Source organism: Nothobranchius furzeri, chromosome 2 (genome assembly GCF_043380555.1).
Source record: "Nothobranchius furzeri strain GRZ-AD chromosome 2, NfurGRZ-RIMD1, whole genome shotgun sequence".
NCBI lineage: Eukaryota > Metazoa > Chordata > Actinopteri > Cyprinodontiformes > Nothobranchiidae > Nothobranchius > Nothobranchius furzeri.
The window spans coordinates 81157672-81179747 of record NC_091742.1 but is presented as its reverse complement, the minus strand read 5'-3'; the positions used below and the strand labels follow the sequence as shown (position 1 = coordinate 81179747).

The 22076-nt window shown below is 43.4% G+C and overlaps 1 protein-coding gene across 1 annotated transcript; it reads left to right on the top strand.

The window, feature by feature from the left end:
• Positions 1–1192: 1192 nt before the first annotated feature.
• On the top strand, positions 1193–10931 carry mrpl48 (mitochondrial ribosomal protein L48). The gene is made up of 8 exons (XM_015946321.3): positions 1193–1356; positions 2644–2702; positions 5910–5941; positions 6050–6135; positions 6251–6420; positions 9752–9854; positions 9953–10042; positions 10671–10931. The coding sequence occupies exons 1-8, from the start codon at positions 1336–1338 to the stop codon at positions 10746–10748; spliced, it is 639 nt and encodes a 212-aa protein (XP_015801807.3). The 5' UTR covers positions 1193–1335; the 3' UTR covers positions 10749–10931.
• Positions 10932–22076: the final 11145 nt, after the last annotated feature.

Below are 22076 nucleotides of genomic sequence, written 5' to 3'. Positions count from 1 at the left end.
CTAAATACCCAAAGCTCAGCCATGAGCACTGCGTTAAAGATTTTAATCCAAGTTTACCGTAGTCACAGACGACGTTAAGACGAGTCCTCTTGAGCTTTGTTTGTCATGGTTTCTCCTCCAAGAGGACATGAAGCAAACGGGCCAGGAAGAACATGACCAGTTTTTGATGCTTCGTGCTTAAACATTAGGAGCCAAAGACAGACTTGAGTTGAGACAAATCTGGTTTTCTACTCAGCATGATGTTTGGAACAAGAAGCTGCAATTACAAGTTTATAGTGCGGAAAATGACTTTGCTTCTCATTGTTGAGCTTTAAGGCAGTGAATGCATCAGCTAAAGATATTCCTATGCACCATTTATTTATTGTTCGAAGGTGTGTGGGAATCTTGCACCTTATTACAAATTTGTTCTGTTGTGCTTGAATGTTAAAAGAATTGATTTAATGAATGACTTGATGAGGTCAAAAGAAGAAAAACGGCTGCTTATTAAAGTGCGTTGGATGTTTACAAAGAATTAGACCTCTGACACTTGAGATAAACATTGCTATAACGGTACTGTGTTTTATTTTGCTTTACAAGATTAATAAAGTTTAATGATTTAACTAAACTGCCAAGTTTTTGTCTGACCAAAGTTACCAAAAAATGTTTATTTAAACGTTTAAAGCCAAATGTTCACATTTCTAGAATGATCAGAACCATACTTCCATTAATGTTTCTACCTTATGTTAGTGCAACTCAGGGGGAGGCAGTGAAGTGTTGAGATAATTTCAAAATGTGTGTGTGTGTGGGGGGGAATATTAGTTGAGGACAAAAGTAAAATGTAACAAATGGCAGAAGGAAGAAATCCCTGTTGTGTTCCTGAACCAGATTAAATCCTGAGCTATTTTAATTGGGGTTCTGGGTGTGTTATTATGCTTTCATGGTTGAAAATATTGCTGTGAACTTCTGTATCTAAAAATTGTTGATTTTGTAAAATGTTTAACCACTTTCTCTGGTAATAGTCTAAACAAACTTTGGAGTTTAGGAGCAAATTTTCTTTGCTACCCTTGAAATGTCTTTTTTTTTCTTTATTTTTCTTTATTTTTACTTTCTTTCTGGACATGTCAGCTTTATTATTATGTCCAAATGACATCTGCTTCTAGTTGCCACAAAGGCGGAACGCTTGTTTTGAGTGAGTGCAGTCTACGGACCTTTTAGTCGCCGCTCTAGCATCCTGTGTTCACGTCCGGTTTGAATAGGACAATCTGTGGCGCGTGTGTTTAGATGTTATTTGTTTTAGGTCGTTTCGTTCAGAAGTAGTGACTCACACTTTGCGCCCTAGATATCACCAAAAAGAATATGAACTGCTTTTTCCGGAAGGTAAGGCTACATTTGGTTATTTCCGGTTAAACCTGTCAGAGGTCATAACTGAGAAGGCTGTAGCTTAGCTACTGATAATATATCATTTAGATATACACACGTTTACTAACATTATTCAACAAACGTGTTATTATCTAACCATTTAATGTTCAGTGACAAATGCAGCATTTTTATTTAAAGTTGGCCTGAAGCGTGAAAACTCAACTCAGGTGCTTGAAATGGATTTAGGCTCAGATGTGAGGACCCGGTGTCTGAAGCCACGTTGGGTTTTAAAGTGGAATTAGCAGACCTGTGAAAACACTGTTTTCATTTATTTATAAACTATGCATATTTGGAAATTCTTCACACAAGAAAACCTTTAACGTTTTGGAAACAGCTTTGGTAACCAGCAGTTTGCCACCCTCTCCTGATTACTTTAATACTGTGAGTGATTACAAAATATATTAGAATACAAAATTACAACGTCTGTTGTTTCATGGTACGCTACTGGTGTAAATCACTAGTTTCATCACGATACGCTTTTCTTTTATCTATACGGTGTTTGCCAATAACTCAAATTTAGTCTAATCATTTTGATTTAAGATCCACAGAATGATGTGAAACGATGTTACAAGTGAAGGAACACAATCATTTCCCAGGGGTGAGATCATTTCTTCACTGACCCTTTTTTCTCTGGTCGCCATGGCTTTGCTGGCTTCTTCATTTAACACGTTTAACTTCAGGAACAGGGGACATGTCAGCAGAACTTCAGAATAAAGCAGTTTTCAAAACAAAAGAGCTAAGGTCGGCGTCACAGAGTTATTCATCTCCTAGATCCCCTAGAACAGGGGTTCCCAAATTGGGGGTCGGGACCCCCAAGGGGGTCCCCACAAAATTACAGGGGGTCCCCACAATTTTGTCTTTGCTGAGATTGTGAGGTTCGCAAGAATTTCTTTGTAAAAATTACATTTATAAACTCCCAATAACACACCCTACAGTATAATCACAACTCCATATATAATTTATAACTGTGTGTCTGTGTAAAGATGGTAAATGATCACATTAATGTGTGTACGCATGTAGGAGTTGGGGCTAGGGGTCCTGGCTTGGACATGAGCAAGGGGGTCCTCAAAAAAAGAAATTGGGAACCCCTGCCCTAGAACCACAACACACACACACACACACACACAGAGTTATTCATCTCCTAGATCCCCTAGAACCACAACACACACACACACACACACACACACACACACACACACACACACACAGAGTATTAGTAACAAACATTGTTATTCTGTCGTCCAGCTGCAGGCGTCTGTCACACAGCAGGTGTTTGTGCTGAGTCAAGCTCTGACATCATGCAGGTGAGTCTTAAACACATAATTGCTGAAAAAGTACACTACAGTTATTTTTCAGTACCCCCCCCCCCAAAAAAAAAAAACTCACTCACACTATCCAGTGACACACAGCAGGAGTTTTCCATCCTTTTCCAAACATGTCAGCATTTTGCACACGACTTCCTTCTTAGGCATGTAGCAGCTATTCTCTGCTTTTACAGCAGAGCTGGTCATCCTTGTTGTCTGTTTTTTTGATTAGTTAGAAGTTTAATTATTTTGTGCCTGCAGTGTGTTTAAACAAATATCGCACCCTAAAAAGGTCTGTATGTATATTTATTTTGATGCATTGTTATTTTCATTGTGGTGTGATAGAAATACATTTCTTGTCATAATTCTTACTGTTTAATCACTTAAACAGCTTAACTCTGCCACCTGCTGGTCTAAATCAGTATCTACAGTCTCCTTAACACTAGAACTACCAGGATTTTCTGACCCCCTTAGCTCTACCAGAGGTAGCCAAATGGCTCCTTGGTTTGAAAATCACAACTCAATCACTGACAGTCCCTTTGGAATGTGGAGGAATGTTCGGGACCTTGAAAATTCTCAGTCATTTAGTTTGGTCTCATTTTGTTTGCCTCTTTAGCCCTGGTAGAAAATGACTCACAAGCCCTTTTTACACGACACACTGTGCCGGCAAATCAGCGTAACATTACCGCAACAGTGGGTTTTATAAACACGCCATGCTGGCGTGGCGTTGTGTGAATTTTGCTGCATTTGTTGCGCCTCGCTTGGTTATAGTATTGCAGTAATTGTCTGTCCTATAAACAGCAATCGCGCCTTTGCACAACAGAGGAAGATATCAAATGACATCGCAAATGTGCGGCGAGCGACCCCCGACCGGAAAGAGTATATAAACCACGTAAATAATGGGAAAGTTGGTAAACAGCCAGCGGACATGGTTAATTGGAGTGACAACGAGATGTGTGAATTTCTGTCTTTACGAGCAGAGGCAGAAGTAGCCATACAATTCTCAGGAACTGTGACGGACAGCCACCTCGTTGCGGGTTTGTCTAAAACACTCAAGGAGCGTGGCTTCAGCAGAGACGGAGAACAGATCACGTCAAAACTCAAAGGATTGAAGAAGTTTCACTTTTCACTGTTTCTTTTTACATGCAAGTGCAGCCAGGTAGCCTGAAAATTAATCAATTTCCCTCTGGGATTAATAAAGTATTTTTGAATTGAATTGAATTGAATTGAAAAATAAATTCTATTCAGATTTAGCTGATCACCTGAAGCCTTTTCAAGAGTCTGGCTTGTTTTCAACACCTGAGAAGCAGCTTCCTCACAGCTGTTATGAACCTTCTTTTGGAACCTGGACAATCGAAGCCTGCGTTGCAGTTAACCTGCATTATTCCCCCAAAAATGTTTGAGTTGCAATAGAAAACATTCACAAAAGGCTTGTGCATTTGAAGGTTTGTTGTTCTAATAAAACCATAATGCTTTCTTGGATTGCCCGAGCATTTTGTGGCCCTTTTGTAAAAAGGGCTTCTGTTGAATCTGGTCAACTGAACTTATCCACCCAAAATAATTTATGACTGACTTTGTGAAGACTTCAGATTAGCACACAAGTTGTGAATGCAACCTAAGCTATAAAGGCTACAAACACAGTAATATAAAAAAAAGTCACGTTTTACGGATGCCTGTATGCTCTGTCATTATGTCCTTCATGTAGACTCTGACTGAAGACACTCTTGTTGAGTAGTCTTGTGTCTCTGGTTTTCTCTAGCTGCCTCTTTACCTTAGCCTAGTGAACTAGACCAAATTCTTGCTTTGCAAAGTTTGGTCTAGGAATTAGTGATGTGGTTAGTGGAGTGATGTCTTGCCTGATTAGTGATGTGTCGGTCACGAACGAACCTTTGACGTGAACGACAGGAGCCGGCTCGTCATTGGAAGCCGTCCCCTCCCCTCCCCTCCTCCCTCCCCTCTTGCTTTGGTGAAAGCTACAGGCGATTGGTCAACATGTGTAACTGCGTGTCCAGACTGTCCACACACTGAGCAGTAGGGGTGGGGAAGAGGGAGGATCAGACTCAGACACACAGCAGAGCACATGTGGGTGGAGGGAGAAGAGAGGGAATGAGGAGGAGGAAAAAGGCGAGCGAGAGAGGAGAGTGCGACGAAGACGGTGAGAAAATGAGCGCCAGCAGTCGGAAAGTGGAGATTTCTTAAAATGTTCAGTTACTAAATCCATAGAAATGATAAATATTTGATATATTGCATTTTTTACATTAGTAAATCATTTTACATATAGTTTGGCATTATTTTGGTTATAAATGTACTCTACGCAACAGAAAATCTGAGGAGCCACTTGGGAGCCGAAAGAGACGGCTCTTTCTGGTGAGCTGAGCCAAAAGAACCGGCTCTAAAAAGAGGCAGAATTCCCATCACTACTAGGAATGCTCCACTGGAACCTCTGCAGCCCCTAACAGCATTCTGGCTAGCCAATCACAGCTCTCTAGAGGGGTTTCAAACACATAAAGAGCTGTGATTGGTCCATAATGGTGGGCCAATCATAGTGCTCTATCTGCTTAGTGAACAAATCACAGAGCTTTATCCGCTTTGTGGGCCAATCAGGGCACTCTATATGCCTGGTGGGTGGGATGATGCAACAGAGTGAAACAAGAGTATGTCACATTCTTTGTCCAGTGGAATGCGGAGATCATTTGAAAGACAACGGTAGAACCCGCCCCACAACCGAGAGCCGTCAATGGAGCTTTGCCAGAATAAATAATACATTTATTTAGTCTGGCTTGCCAGGCTATCTTTACCCGACTGGGAGGTGAGGGGAGCACCAGCATCTCCTGAAGTGATTTACAAAACAAAGGCGAATGCAGCTAGAGCGCGTGCGATAGGACCCGAAAGATGGTGAACTATGCCTGGGCAGGGCGAAGCCAGAGGAAACTCTGGTGGAGGCCCGTAGCGGTCCTGACATGCAAATCGGTCGTCTGACCTGGGTATAGGGGCGAAAGACTAATCGAGCCATCTAGTAGCTGGTTCCTTCCAAACACAAGTGATTAAGAATGCTAGGTGAAAACAACGGTGCCAGTTGGCGGCTCTCTGGGAGTTCTAGTGTTAAATGATCATTTCCTTACCTGTATCCTTTCTCTACCAACCACAATAATTGTGATGATGATCGTGTATGTCATTATTAAATGTTTTGTCCCTAATCTTTTACAGAGTCATGCCTTCCATCCAGCATCCTGTCTGCTGTAAGTAGATGACTTTTCAGACACAAACATTTTAACCTCATCATCCTGGTTGCGTTGTTGATGATGGGATGCTTCAGAGCGTCTAAAGCTGCTTATCGTTCCCTTCAGGCACGACTTCTGTTAATAAGAGGCTATACAGAAGCAGAGCGACACACGGGATCGGGAGGTGGAAGTTTCTTTTACCCAAAGAGGCCGTAAGTGTTTAAATCATCAGTGGGGGGGAAACGAGGGAATAGAACATGCACAAAACGTGTCCTGGACTTCTTGGTACTAGTCACTTGTGTGATGTTTAGTGTGTTTGTTTTTCAGCCCAAGAAGAAGAGGGACAAACTGCAGATGAAGCCGATTGTTATGGCTACAAACACGACATACGGGACGCTGAACGTGACAGTGTCGGGTTATGACATGACGGCAGTGGAGCATTATTCTCAGTACATCCACAACCTCTGCAACCGGCTGGGTGTCAAAGTGTCTGAAAGGTGAGGAATGAAAGGTGTTATAGTTAAGCCAGCATGGTTTAATCCCACTGACCAGTAGCTCTCATGCTCAGTGGCTTAAGCTAGTAAACAATCTCCCGTGCGTAGCTTTAATGGTCCTCTCATGCTTTGTGGCTGTTTTCTCAGGATTTATTTATAATTGTTTATGAATGTTTACAAATTGGTTTTAAATTGCATGTGTCCCATAGCAATGCACTGATTAAATGGTGAATCAGCACAACCCCACACTTAACATTCATGGACTCACCCATCTTGACTTGTGGCAGGGAGGCTGTTGTTGGTTTAGTGTCCAGGAAATGGTGAAGAAAGAAAACAATCGTTTCTATAGCGCCTCTCAAGATGAAAATCACGAGGCGCTTCACAAAAATTTAAAATATGAAAAGATTTTTTTTAATATGTTTAAAATGACAAAAAATTAAAATTGTGATTGAAATATGTAAGAAACGGGAGACAGAAAATTAGGAAAGAGGGAAATCAGTGGATCCCGGGAAAGGTGGAATAGCAGAACAAGGACAGGGTGATGAAGGTCACACCAAAGCCAGCTTGAACAGGTGAGTCTTCAGCTGCTTTTTTAAAGGAGACCACTGAGTCCACTGATCTCAGGCTCAGGGGGAGAGAGTTCCAGAGTCTGGGGACCACAGCAGCAAATGATCTGTCACCTTTGGTCTTTAGCCTGGTGCTGCACAACCAGTAGGCTTTGATCACTGGACCTCAGGGACCTGCTGGGGGTGTAGGGACTAAGAAGATCACCAATGTAAGATGGGGCTTGTCCATGTAAGGCCCTATAGACCAGAACCAGGATCTTGAAATGAACCCTGAAGTTGACTGGCAGCCAGTGAAGCTGGAGGAGAAGCGGGGTGATGTGGGTGTGTTTGGAGGACTTGGTCAGAAGCCGAGCACAGGCATTCTGAACCACCTGTAGACGGTTCAGGGAGGTTCTACTCAGACACGTGAAAAGAGAGTTACAGTAGTCTAAGTGTGAGGAGATGAAGGTGTGGATAACTGTCTCAAGTTCAGAGCGGGACAGAATGGGACTCAGCTTAGCAACGTTCCTGAGATGGAAGAAGGAAGAGCGAACAAGAGAACTGACATGAGAATCCAGGGTGAGAGCTGGGTCAAAGGTCACGCCAAGATTCCTGACAGAGGGTTTGGTGTGAGAAGCAAGCTGACCAAGAGAGTCTCTGACTTTGGGAACCAGCTTGTCTGGGGCACAGATGAGGATCTCAGTCTTATCTTAGCAGAGCACGTCTTGGCAAGCTGAAGCTAACCATTAGCGTTAGCAACTCCACCACACAGCAGAATTCCTTCAGGCTTGTGTTTCTTTTAATCATCAATGTTGCAGAGCAAACAGTCAGTGGTAGAGTCATGTTGCTGTTAGCCAATCAGAGGCCAGTTGTCCGAATATCAAGGCAAGACAAGGCAGCTTTATTTAAATAGCACATTTGATGCACAAAAGTAATTCAGTGTGCTTTCCATTTAGCAAGAACATTAAAATCAACATGACAGAAAGTACACATACGTTTTGATTTAAAAAGCAAAGGACAAAGTTAAAGGGTGGAGCAGTTATAGTGCAGAACATTTATTGGCTGATAAAAACATGAAGGTTTTCAATTTTGATTTAAAAGTTTCTAGAGTTTGGGCACATTTTAGGTAGTAAGGAAGCTATTCCATCTGTGAGCAGTATAGTAGCTAAAAGCAGCTTCACCCTGATTGGTTCTGACCCGAGGTTCTACCAGCTGACTGCTTCCTAAGGATGTCAGAGCCCTGCTGGGTGTATTTACAGGAAGGAGATCCGATATGTATTCTGGCCCCATGTCACTGAGTGATCTATAAACTAGTAAAAATAATTTGAAACCAGTCCTGTAGTTTACTGGTGCAGTAAACTGTGCAGGATGAATTTACAATTTCTCCTTTAAAAGCTATATTTAAAAAGACAAATCAAATGTTTATTCTGTCTGGCACGACACTGTGTTTCTGTTTACATCAGCCGCTAGAGGGCACTGTTGTGCTAAAAGTCTGCTCAGCAAGGCCAGGTTGGGACTAGGGATGTCCCGTTCCAATATTGATATTTGTATCGGTCATTCCTGAAGGCTGCAATATCGGTATCGAATCAGAAGTGAAAAAAGTTGTATTGGGACATCCCTAGCTGGGACTGTGTAAAATGGCAGATTTGACAAGTCGAGCAGCTAATTCCATTTTTGGTTCTTTTTAAAACACAGGAAAGGTTTCTCTTTACCTTGCTAACGTTTCGTTTGCCGACTGCAAAACATCCTCAGGCTGACACTGATGGTGGCGTCACTTCCTACTCCATTTATCCGCAGGCAGCAGAGGACGTTGTCGCCCTCTGCTGCCCGCTCTCCCCTCTCCAATGATGCAGTCCCATGCGCGATCCAATGAGTAAACTCCATCTTCTCTGTTCATGGTCTCACATCCACGTCTCCTTATCTCGATAGCTTCTTTTATCCATCTTTTGTATTTTTGTTGTTCGCTGTTTATGATCCTTGTGTTGTCCCAGTCCATTATACGGTTTTCTCTCGTGCAGTGATCCGTTACGGCTGACTTCTTTATTGTACTTTCTGCTTCTTGTTTTGCTGCTCTTGCGTGTTTTCGACTTGTTTTTTTCTCACACTCCTTTCTGTGTTCTATTGTTCGTGTGTTGAGTTGGCGTGGAATTAGAAACTAGACACAGTAAGAACGTACCAAATAAGTCAAGCAGCTGATTCTGAGCTCAGAAGATGTTCTAACTGTAAATAATGTTGTAAACTAAACTTATTAGTAGAAATGAGTCCTTATCCTGTACGATTTGTCACTGAGCATGGTGCTGGAATGTGTCAGCAGTGAACCAACATCCCAGCGACTGGAAAATTAGTCCTGTTGTTGCAATACCACCTCTGAACACCAGAGTCCACCAGAGTGTCCATGTTCCATAGTCAACCTTTAATAAGTGTGTTCTTAGTGCCTGACAGACATGAGCAATCAATTTTACGTTAAATCAAACATCCAGCCAATCACATGGTTCCTGAAGTATGCTGTATAAATTTCAATGCTGAAAAAAATAACTTTGAACATTAGAGGAGTTTAAGTCAAACTTTTAGTTCTTCTCAAAGTACTGTTCATGTGCAAATTTACTGAAACATGTCCTGCAGTAGTCAAATTGTACAGCAGGGGGCAGAAAATACATGTTTAGTGTTTTAAGAGGTTATTGTATAGTCCTGTAACCTGTGTCAGATATAAATGTGTTATTAAAAGGTAATAAATGATTGAATTGTAAAACAAAGACATTGTTTTAATAATAATAATTTTCTACTTGAAGCTACGCTTTACCAACCAAGACCACCGAGGTGATGCTGGTGCAGGATCAAGGAGCCAAATCGTACGTCGAAGCAGTCCTGAAGACCCACCAACGAGTCATCCAGGTAAACGCCTGTCAGGTTTGACTCAGCTCCTGTAGAATAATGGTAAAATGTAAATGAATAATGTAGACGTCACCTTGTAAACGTGTTTGTGTTTGTAGTTGAGCAGTCTGGATGCCACGTTGTGCCCCGTCTTCATGGAGGTTCTCTTACAGAACCAACCAGAGGGAGTCCAGCTGGCCGTCAAGGAGGTGAGTTACCATGGAGACGGATCTTATCCTGTATCAGTGTCAAAATGATCAAATGTTCAGATTTAGGAGGTTGAAAATGACAAAAGCTGGTATTTTTTTAGATTTTAACCTCCCTGAGGTCAATGTTTGTTTTTTGCTCCGTATGGCTGCACAATAATACAGAAGAGGATTAGGGCCACTGAAAAGGAAAAAAAGAGAAGAGAGAATTGTGACTTTACTCTCAGAACAGATCTCTTTCTTTACTTTTTTTCTTCTCAGTGGCCCTAGTCCTCTTCCATACAATCACAATTGCAGCTTTTAAAGAAATATGAGGAAAATCTTGGGAGGGCTTTTGACCAAACGGTAAAGTAAACCTGGGGAAATTTAAAAACTAAGACGAACCTTAGAAAGTTTGTCACTTAATTATAGCAACACATTTTTATGCTATTTGTTTTCAGTTATGTTTAACTCTAGAATATTAGTTTATGCAAAAAGACACATTTGGATTTAAAGTGGGTCGTGCTTAAATTAGTGACATAAAAGTACAAAATCTAAAGTTAAACTTAATATTTACACTAAAAATTAACATAATTGTCAGCATAGTTCAGTCTTGTTTGTACGTTAAACTGTGCGTCTGTTTTCTCCTCAGCACACAGAGGCAGATTTCCACGCACGCTTCAAGTCGCGTCCAGAACTGGATGGACTCATCGCTCAGATCAACCAATAGTCGTAGCTGTAGTGAAATTTGACCTTCAAAGGTTTATTTTAAAGCAAAAATAAAAGAAGATTCTCATTTAATTATTCCACTAGTTAAAATACAAAATCGAACAGATGACAGTGGCGTAAACACGGTTTTGGTGTTTCTTTGGTTCTGTTGCAGAAATAAAAACAACCTTTTTTAAAAACTCTTGATCTCTTCTGTTTCCTTCAAAACCGTACACACACCCACCTTCATGTAGTGGAGTTGTTTCAGAGTAAATATAACCGCCTTTCGTTCTGTAACAGCTTTTCTACAAGAATACAAATCAGACATAATATTTAACTGTTTTAATAAGTTAATGAATTTATACTCGTATAAAAAAAATCTTTTAAACCTGAGAAAGCTCATTTAGATCGATCCACTCTAGAAAGCTCTTGTTTTCTCGTGGAAGCTGTTCAGAATGAAGTACTAGACATTATTTACACAACAGTGATGCATTATTGCACCGTTTATGATTTATTAGCTCAGAAATGTAAGCTTTTGATCACAATGCTCTACAGAAAATATTTAGTGTAACTAACAGAACAAGTGGTCCAGTCTCGCTATAGTTTATTATGTTGTGCAGGGATCCTCGTGGCTCTTTTGAAGCAAAAATTCAGAGTTTTCTCTCAAAGGTCACCAAGCGGCTGGGATGAGGATCAGCACTCCCAAATCCGAGACCATGGTTCCCAACCAGAAAAGGGTGGCTTGCCAACTCTGGGTCGGGAGAGAGGTCCTGCCTCAAATGCAGGGCCGGATTATCATTGCAGGGGCCTCTGGGCACAATGTGCTTAGGGCCCCTAAGCGCAGAGCTGATGGTTGATGCGCTCCAGACAGCTGCATCCTGAGCACGGCCGCAGTGACATTCTCAAAGTGTCGCCACCTCAAAAACACAGTTAACACGCGATCGTTCATGTCGGCTCATATCCTTTCATGCTTTCTGCCTTTTGTTTGTGCCTGATGTGTTTCACTGCTGTGGAGTAGAGCGCATCCTGTTTTGTCCTCCGGTGAATTCACCTCACCGGTGCGGCGCGCACTCCCGCAATTTTTGTGGTCAGTAGATCATTTTTAACTGCAGTTCAAAGGTAACTCATGAGGTGAATATATATGAAGCCAGGTAGCAGTTTTTTTCTTTAGGACTGAGAGAAGATGCAGGAAGATAATAAACATACAGGACAGAAAAATAGTCAAATAAAAAACAAACTCATTTTTGTACCTGGTGTTTGCAAGAAACAGACACCACTGAAAATAATCAGAAGTGAGGAACAGAAAATGAAATTATTCTTTCAATGTTTAGATCAGCAGGAACTCTTGAGAGGCTGCAGGCGCATCAGTGAGTTTGCGGCCGCTGCGCAGGGGGAGGGGGGCTGAAGCAGCAGGGGAACAGTAAAGATGCAGAAACTACAGTTGTTAAAAGAAATGTGTGTTAACTTAGAAAATGTGGGCACAATTTTTATTACTTGTTAACTTGTTTGTCCAATGTTGACTGCTGCACAAAAAAAATAAAAAGACTGCTGCTTGCGTGGGCCCCCTTGTGGCTGTGGGCCCCTGGTCCTGTGCCCAGTTTGCCCGTATTATAATCTGGCCTTGCTCGAATGGAGGAGTTTAAGTATCTTGGGGTGTTGTTCACAAGTGAGAGGGGAGCGTGAGATTGACAAGCGGACTAGGGTAACGTCTGCAGTGATGCAGACCGATCTGTCGTATAGAAGAAGCTGAGCCAGAAGGCGAGGCTCTCGGTTTACCGGTCACTCTATGCCCCACTCCACCTATATGACCACGAGCTTTGGGTAATGGCCGAAAGAACATGCTCGGGAATACAAGTGGCTGAAATGAGTTTCCCCCGGAGGGTGGCCGGTACTCCGCGATAGAGAGAGGGTGAGGAGCTTGGTCGTTCGAGAGGGACCCGGAGTAGAGCAATTCCTCCTCTGCATTGGGAGGAACCAGTTGATGTGGTTCGGGCATCTTGTTAGGATGCCTTCCTGGGGTGGTGTTTTGGGCATGTCCTGCCGGCAGGAAGCCTCTGGGTCGACGAGGACATGTTGGAGCGAGTACATCTCCAGTCTGTCTCTGGAACAGCTAGGGGTCTTGCTGGAGGAGCTAGTGGAGGTGTCCAGGAAAAGGGGATGCCATGCTGAAGATGCTACCCCTGAATGGGGCAGCACCATCTAGAGGCAGAAAACTGTATAACACCTTAAGCCCACCTCCCTACTTCTATGATTATGACTGGAAGCAATGCCTCTTGTCCATGAACCTCTAGCCGGGCAACAGATTAGAACGTCCTCAACGCACGCTCTCCCTCTGTGGTTGACATCTGTATGTAAGCAGTTGTCGAACACTTATGCTAGCTACGCTCAATTCATATTTAATATGTTTATGTTTATGTATTTAGCAGATGCTTTTGTCCAAAGCGACTTACAAGTAATAATCGGCATGTTGCCCTTGAGGCTAACAACAACAATAACAACAACAACTTGACATTAATCATGGAGAGGAGGGAACAAGGAGTGAACAGTAGAGAGGGGGACGGGTGCAGGGAGGGTGCTAGTTTAGAAGATGCTCTCTGAAGAGCAGGGTCTTCATGAGTTTCTTGAAAATTGAAAAGGAAGCCCCTGTCCTGGTAGTGCTTGGTAGGTCATTCCACATTTGTGGAACGATGCATGAGAAGAGTCTGGATTGTCCTGAGCGTGGTGTAGGCACTGCTAGCTGACGATCCTGTGATGACCGGAGCGGCCGGGCCGAGACGTAAGCCTTTGCAAGAGGATTCAGGTAGATGGAAGCCGTACCATCTTGTATGCTAGTGTTAGCAATTAGAATTTGATGCGTGCGGCTAGCGGTAGCCAGTGGAGCTCAATGAACAGAGGGGTGACGTGTGCTTTTTTTGGCTGATTGAAGACCAGACGCGCCGCTGTGTTCTGGACCATTTGAAGAGGTCTCACAGTACAGCCTGGAAGACCAGTTAGAAGGGCATTGCAGTAATCGAGGCAGGAGATGACAGTAGATTGCACCAGGAGCTGGGTGGCATGTTGTGTTAGGTATGGTCTGATCTTTCGTATGTTGTACAGCGTAAAGCGGCATGAACGAGCAACAGAGGCAACATGATCTTTAAAGGTCAGGTGTTCATCAATCACAACACCCAGATTTCAAACTGCCTTTGAAGGAGCCAGAGATAGGAAGTCATTTTGGATTGAGATATTGTGCTGTATGGATGGTTTTGCTGGGATGACAGCTCTAGGGATGGTGTGAGCTTAGCAAAAGAGAAATAAAAAGTTATAATAAATGACCCGCACTTGTATAGCACCTCTCAGAGTAAGAACTCCAAAGCGCTTTACACTACAGTGTATCTTTCATCCATTCACACACTCATTCACACACTGATGATGATGAGCTACGATGTAGCCACAGCTGCCCTGGGGCGCACTGACAGAGGCGAGGTTGCTGAGCACAGACGCCTCCGGTCCCTCCGACCACCACCAGCAGGGCGGTGGGTTAAGTGTCTTGCCCAAGGACACAACAGCAGTATTATCTGTCCGGAGCCGGGATCGAACCTGCAACCTTACGATTACTGGACAACCCGCTCAACCTGTTGAGCTACTGCTGCCCCCCTTATGATAAGGGTCCCTTTATCAAGTGTCCTTAAGGTTAGCACAGAGGGTGGTGGGGTGGTGTAGGGGTCTGCTTAGCAGGGTTAAGCAGTTGTTAATACTTTAATAGTTTATTAATGCTTGATAATGCACTAAGTAATGTTAATAAAGGGACCCTTATCATAAAGTGTTACCAGAAATGATCACAGTGCACCAAACAGTTCCTGAAAAAGAGAACGGTGTTCCTGCTTTAGGTTCCAGCTGCAGTTTGGGCCCAGGTTTGGACTTTAGATCTTCTCCCAGAGCAAAATCCACTTTGGACCAAACCAACTAGTCCAGCTGTTAGTCAACAGAAAAGGACTAAAGCATCAAGATTCAGACACTGTCCTTCAGCTGAATCTTTTGTTCCAGATGTTTCATATTAGCTCAGGTTCTGGATCCACCTCCTCTGCTAAATCATGTCTTCTTCTCGGCTTTCCTCGAGCTCTAATAGGAGAGGCTTCAGATTCTTCATCCCTTTAAGGATTTTAAGGAAGCTGTCTTTTCCTTGTTGTCCAGAGGAATCCACACACCTCAAAATGTCCCTCATCTGCTCATGCTCTGCTTGTGTTCGTGCCCTGATAGCATCATATTTCTCGTTTGAGATCAAGTTGATGTCCAGGAGCCTATCCAGGAGGTGCGCTGTGTCTTTCACTCTGTCGATCAAAGCCGTTCGATGAAGATCCAAGAAGTGCTGACCTGTGGTAAAGATTATCAACGTGACTTCATACACACATACACACTTTGTTTTCAGGATCTGATGAGAGCTAAAGTATTTGAGGCTCTTGAGAACAAATTATGTTTTTTTACCTTGCATGTGTTCACCGTTTGGATATTTGTAGTCACCTAAAATGAGGGACAAGAGGGTTATTCGAGGTCACCACGCTACCAAACTTAAATCTCTACATGCTAGCTGGCAAGCATTATGTCCGATGTTTCACCGACCCTTTCGAATGGTGCAGATCCGGATAATCTCCTCTGTGCCGTTTTTCTTTTCTGTTTTAAGCTTTAAATTAAAGTCTCGGTCTGCATTTCTGATGAACACCTCGAAGTACACTCTCCTCTCATATCTGAGCTTTATTTTCTGTGAAGAAAGAAACGATGTCACTTTGCTGCAGGACTTTTGATGTTCTCCTAAACACAAGTAAACGAAGGGCAGCGAAACACCTAAAAACGACAGTCAAGATGAATTTAAACACATTTCTATGTGACTGTGGCGTAGCTGCCATCGTGTCAACATGGTGGAGAAGTTTGTGACTAGATGAAGAGTTCCTGGACACAAGATGCTGTAGACCTGCCCCTGTAGTGTGACCAAGCTCAGACTTGGTGTCATGGAGAAATGGTTTGTTCTGGTTTAACACGTCATGAGCTTAGACACACCCTCTTTAACTTGACCCAACCCACTTCAGCGTTGGCGGAACACCACCATCATCATCAACTTTATTTATAAAGAGCTTTCCATCAGCCAGGAGGTGATCACTGACCTGTGCAAGGGCCAACAAAATATACATTCAAACAACAAAAAGCAGGAGATAAAAGCAAAAAAATGTTGATAAAAAAACTAAATGAAAATGGATAAAAATGAGCTAAATTGTGTAAAATTGTGGCTAACTCATGTGCTGAGTCACTGTAAAAAAGTGAGTCTTCAGCCGACTCTTAACCCTTTCATTCATAATGGTCTCTGCAGTGGACAGCTGCTCAAAACTGTTGTTTTTTTTACCATTAAGCGCAGCTGTTGAAGACTTTATTGCATTATTTGTAAATTAAATGTTGAAGGAAAATTTTTTTTGTTGAAATTTGTTTCATTTCTACCTAAAGGTGAATGAAAAAAATTGTTTTAAAAAAATCATAGTTGAAGATTTCCTAATTCATGCATGAAAGGGTTAAAAGCCGAGGGTGCTTGTCTGACCTCGAGTGGAAGGTCGTCCTACAGCTTAGGGGCCAAAACCGAGAAAGCCCCGCCTCCTCTAGTCGAGCATTTCATATGTGGAACGACCAGCAAGTCTCGCTGTGATGACCAGTGCACGAGATGGGTAGCATCGAATAACTCAGACAGAAAGTTTGTAGTACAACCCTGCAGAGACTTAAAAACAAAAGCAAATATCTTGAACCTAGCGCTGACAGAAACTGGAAGCCACTGCAGATTGGCTAAGGCACGCGTGACATGTCCATTCTTTCTGGTGCCGGTCAGGAATCCAGATGCAGCAGTGTGTGTATAAGTGGCGGTGTGAGCGTCCTGTCACTGCATCCTTGATCATGCGCCCTGGCTACTTGGCCAAGGGGATGTCCCTTTGGCTGACTGGTTAGCGCACATGACTCTCACCCAGGAGTCTGGGTATTGAATCCCGCCCGGGCCCTCGTTTCTCCTCCTTGCCACATAGAGACCCATTCAGCGAAATAACCAAAAGTTCAGCTGGCACCATTACAGTAGTGATGGTTCCCAGTCAGTTAGCCGCAGGTGAAGTTGTCACTTTAGTGAACTTGTCTAGGAAGGCCGGGAGGATGTGTGCACTCATCAATGTCAATTTAGTAGAAGTTGTTTGGTCAATTTCTCATTAATTAGGAACTTCTGACCTGCTGCGACAGAACGCACATTCCTGCTGATCCACGTAAACCTAAACTGTGCACCTGCTTGTCCGTCTGTAATCTGATGTCTAAGAGGGATGCTGAAGAGGCTACATTCAAGAGGTTGTAGACTTTGCCTCGGACAGACTCGTGGTTGTTTCTTTGTTCTAGAGACTGAATCCGAGCTCAGGTGCCACACAGGTGGCTGGATTGGAAGTGTGTGATGGAATAAGCACTACTTCAGCCAAAGTTTTTAAATCAGAGAACGTTTTTCCTAATGAAGTAACCAGAGGTTGGTGATGCTCTTTGAAAAAAAGGGTTTCCAGTTTCCAGATTTGGAAGTGCTTGGCATAGGTCTGTGACAGACGTGCTCCGAGCTCCTCTTCAGCTTGCACACACTGTCAACAGTGAGGTGCGGAGAAAGTGTGATCAGGTGCTCTGATGGGAACCATGATGGATCATCTTACCTCAGTGATGTGCATTGTGCATGACACCTGCACGAGTCATGACTCATTATTAACAAACTTGTAAAAACGACCATTACAAGGCTCAGCCCATCATGGATGGTCAAATAATTTCTTCCAATCACCCAAACCTTCTGTCCATAATAATTAAATGTCACCGTTAGGTATATGTGCAGTGTCTCTTATCTCCTTGTTAATCTTTCCTGTTTATCATTCAAACGAATGATTAACTCATAAATTAACATTGTTATTAATTGAATATACCTTCATCAGTTACTGGAAGCTACTATCTAATATAATGCTGTCACAGAGAGTCGTTTTACAATGACATAATGAATGAATGAATCATTGACACGTGTCAGCAGCAATAGCGGCACAGCAAGATGGTGATCTACACAAATTTCTCGCCAAATCGGTCTTTATAAACGTTGGTGGCAGCAATGCTAACCACAAACCAAGGCTAGCCAAAGCTACTGCTAACAACCTTTGTTGGACGAGGAAAGTAAGGATGTCCAGGGTGTACTGGGGAATACCCAGACTTTGAATGGTTGGCAGATTGATCCACAACTTGTCTATTCCTTTATCCGGACACTGTACATGGCTCTAGACAGTGTTTCTAACTTCAGGTAGTGTCATAGCGATGTAGATGTAAGCCAGCCAGTCAGCACACAGCTTACTAATTATTAATTTCCTGGCAGAGTGGGCGGGGTGAGCCATTCTTTACATTGTGGACATTATTATGGGGAAGTGTTTGGCCATTTATCAGGGCTCCTGGACCATTTTGAGTCCTAACAAACTTTCATATACTGCATAGAGGCTCAAAAAACTGTTTCCAAAATTTAAATATTCAAGGATCCCTTACATCTGGTTGAATTTCAGCATCGTCTGTGTCTGTTGCCAAGACAAAATGGTCCAGCATTTACAGAGACCTGTCTGGACTTGGCTTTGGGATCATCAGTGATCCAAAAGATGACTCATTTCTCTCCACTTTCTGTCATAAAATCAAAAAGGAAACAAGTTAGCTTCCAACTGAAAAATACCAGACGATCGTTAGCTATGTGAGAAGATTCCAGGGATTACTGACACAAACCTGCTGCAGATCAGGATCGGGTGGAACGAGGTAAACATGTAGTGTGAGGAACTCCTGTTTGGTCTTGAAAATTAAAACATCGTGGTGAACTTTCACCGGTAAGCCGAGCCTTATCCGAAAGATCACCCCCTTAGGGGAGAAGGTTGGTTGGGCTAGCTTCACATGGGCAGAAGTCACTTCTGGCACATTTTCAACTGACTCTCCGCAGGAGTCCTTATGCAGAACTGCAAACATGTCTGGACTTGTTGATTCAGTATCTAATGGAAATCCAACAATACAGAAGGCCAAACAGCATGAGCATTGGCTGTTATTTATCGGGCATGTCTGAACGTTTTAGTGAGATAACGCACCAATCCAATGAGGCAGATAAACCTCGTCCATGTTTCCAGATGTGACTGAAATGTCCATCAGGGGTCCAGCGGGTATGTAATCCATGCAGGCAAGCCTTTCTCTATGTCGCTCCCATGAGTCAAACTGGTACTCAAAGCTGATTGGGTCCTTGCAAACCCAACGCAGTGATGAGAGGCTGCATTCAAAGCGTCCTCTGTCTGACTGCAGGCTACAAAAGGAAGAGAAAAACATTTGGTGTTTGTCCGGCACTTTATGTAGGTTTAGATTTTCATTCACTTTAATTGATTCACATGTACTGTAGCTACACCTTAGTGAACACCTGTAGGATGTGTTTACTGTTGCCCCAATAAGCCAATAGCAAGGCCGTATTAACATGGGATCATCACCTGTGGGTTTGGATCTCATTAAGCTTTTTGACTTCTGGGTCAACTTTAGTCCAGTCACTGGAGTCCTAATTCAAAATGTAACACTTTATTAAAAAGAGTCATATTTAATGTAGTAACATAAATCTTTCAATGGGTCACAAACCTTACCAGGTCATGGCTGCATGCACCATGCTGTGATCGTCTAGAAGATCCTGCTGTTGTTAAGAAACACAAGCCAGACAGGAAGCTTTTATATACATAAATAATACACACCCGCAGACCACTTTATCAGGTCCACCCTTTCAACTGCGCGTTAACACGAATGCCAATAAGGCAGCATTCAGAGGTCTAAGTATGGTGCGGGCGTGATGTGCTGAAGTTCAAACTGAACAACGGTCTGAGAAGAATGGAGCAGCTTTAAAGTAACGCCTTCTCGGGCCTTCCCATTTTATTTCAGCAACCTCCTCACCACAGTTTGCGCATGCTCCAGGTCTATAAACTGACCAGCTGAAGCATTCCTCATTACAACTTTGCCCTTTAACTTTACCTAATGTAATTCCTCCTGAACTCGATGCACTCAGCAGCCATATTGGGGATGCAATTCCACATTCATTTTGTGGGACCCATTTTCTTACAGTCTCCAAGCCAGACTGTTCTTTGGTTAGGGGTTGCAAATCTGGTTGTGTTTCCTTCCTGGCTCCCCTCAATCTTTTCAATTTTCCCATCTTGGGGTCTTTTATGCAGGAAGCTCCTCTCTTGTTCTCCCTGTGGAGAGACAGAGAGTGTGTCTTTAGCAGTTTCTTGTCTCAAAGGCTGTTCTAACAGAGCCTTATTAATAGCCAGAACTGCTCCTGGAGAATCCCATTCCTTCAAGTTCAAAGTTTTTATCGCCTCTTTAACGGTGCAAACTGCTCTCTCAGCCACTCCGTTTGTATGTGGCTTGTAAAGAATGGACCACTGGATTATTAGTCCTTCATTCTCCAGCAGCTCCAGAACAACTTTATTTTTGAAATGTGGTGCATTATCCATCCTGATAGCTTTGATCTGTGGATAACACACCAGGATTCTCGCTAGACATTCCGCAATCTTTCCTGCTGTCATATTGGACAAAGGAAACATACCTCCTACATTTTCCCCCCTGTTTCTTTTGACCACTAGGAAATACTTATTGCCCCTTCGCGTTCTCTTTAGCTCTCCAATGTCACATGAGACAGAGGTCAAACCTTCCGGGCCAATGCGGTCACCGACCACTTTCTCTGTGCGTTGTTTGCCCAGCTCCAAGCATAGAGCACAGCGTGATTTAATGTCTCTCAGCACAGAGTCCAAATGGGGAATGCAAACTGCATTCTGCAAGCACCACTTCTTCAGCCTCTGAAAGCCATGGTGTCCCAGAGTCTCATGTAACTTCTTCACCAGGTCATGGTCAGACTCTGTGCTGTCATGCAAAACCAATCTCACCATCCTGTCCTGAACCAGTTTGTCCACCTCAGCATTTCCTCTGACAGCAGAGGTGTCACTCAACGTGTGAGCCGGCTGGTGTCGAACCTGGAAGTTACCTTTTCTCAGACAGTTAGCAACCAGAGCCCACTCGTCTGTAAACTTCACAGGTCCTCCAGTCTGACCCTTGGTCATTCCATGCTTCTCCCCACATGGGTAGTTCATTGTTCACCCCCTTACACACCCACTCGCTGTCAGTAATGATCAGCGCAGGGGATTTTCCATGTGTCCTCACATGGTGCACCATCGCCTCTAACACAGCCGTAAGCTCCGCCTTCTGAGCAGAACCTGCAATCCTCCCTTTTCTCTGAGAGGTCTTTTGTTATGTACATATTTAGTCCATGCCCAGAATGCCATAACGTCATCCTGGGTTTTTGACCCGTCTGTGTAGTAGGTGATGCCCTTCTCCGGGTCTCTAGGAGGTTCAATCTCCTTCCTTTTCTTAGGTTTTACATCAGAACCCTCGGGGATCAGTGAAATTGTGGTATCGAGCAACATTGCATCCCATTTCTCATTTCTGGACGTCAGAGCCTTACCTGGAATCATGTGAGTGGATGTGAAATTCCAAAGCTCTGGTTCCTTTGTGTACAGTAACACAGGTTGGCCATCAGCTAAGCACAAAATTGGAAACAAATATTTATGCCAAGCTGCAAGTTCCCTCTCCCATGGGAGAAACTTGTCCCGTTCTGGGCCTTTCCAGAAAGTATCGCTCGCACTCTAGCTGGGTCATCATGAGCCCACAAGCCCTCGATATCAGCCATTCTCTCACCGCGTTCCTCCTCCTCGGAACCATATTCGCTTACTGCAGCCATCCCTAAATTTCCTTCAGTTACACGAGTACCTTTACTCATAAAGATCACCCGCATCAAAATCGTTGTCCTTTAAAGACAGGGTGTGCGTGCACACACACCGGCAACAACTTAGCGGCTCTGCCTCGGATTCCGTCCACGAGGTCAGGAATTGCAACCTGCGATTTAATTCTGTTTTGAGAGATTCTTTTACGAGGCCACTCACTTTCCTGCGTGTGAGAATCTTTCACGAGGCTCCCACAAAGCCTCCTCGTGCCGTGTGCACTTGGTGGAGGGAACGTATTCCCACAGAAACGATTCAATCAGATTAGGAGGTCCCAAACATTTCCAGCTACTAGACTTCAGAATCAGAGCTCATAGGTTTCCCTAAGCGGCCCCTTGACCAATATAGCCGGCTCCTTATGGACAATTGTCCGCCCTTGCGGAGAATTTCCCAGTTCCGGACTTTCTAAGCTCACTAACAGGCTTTTTTCATCACAACTGTAAAATCACCGCCCCACGTTAAGGGCGCCATGTTACAAGCCATCTTCCCAAACTAGCTGACTCTTTAACAGA

Coding starts and splice junctions, on each gene's coding strand:
- mrpl48 (XM_015946321.3), top strand. CDS start 1,336: ATGAACTGCTTTTTCCGGAAG. Junction 1,357..2,643: donor TGAACTGCTTTTTCCGGAAG/GTAAGGCTACAT, acceptor TCTGTCGTCCAG/CTGCAGGCGTCTGTCACACA. Junction 5,942..6,049: donor CATCCAGCATCCTGTCTGCT/GTAAGTAGATGA, acceptor CGTTCCCTTCAG/GCACGACTTCTGTTAATAAG.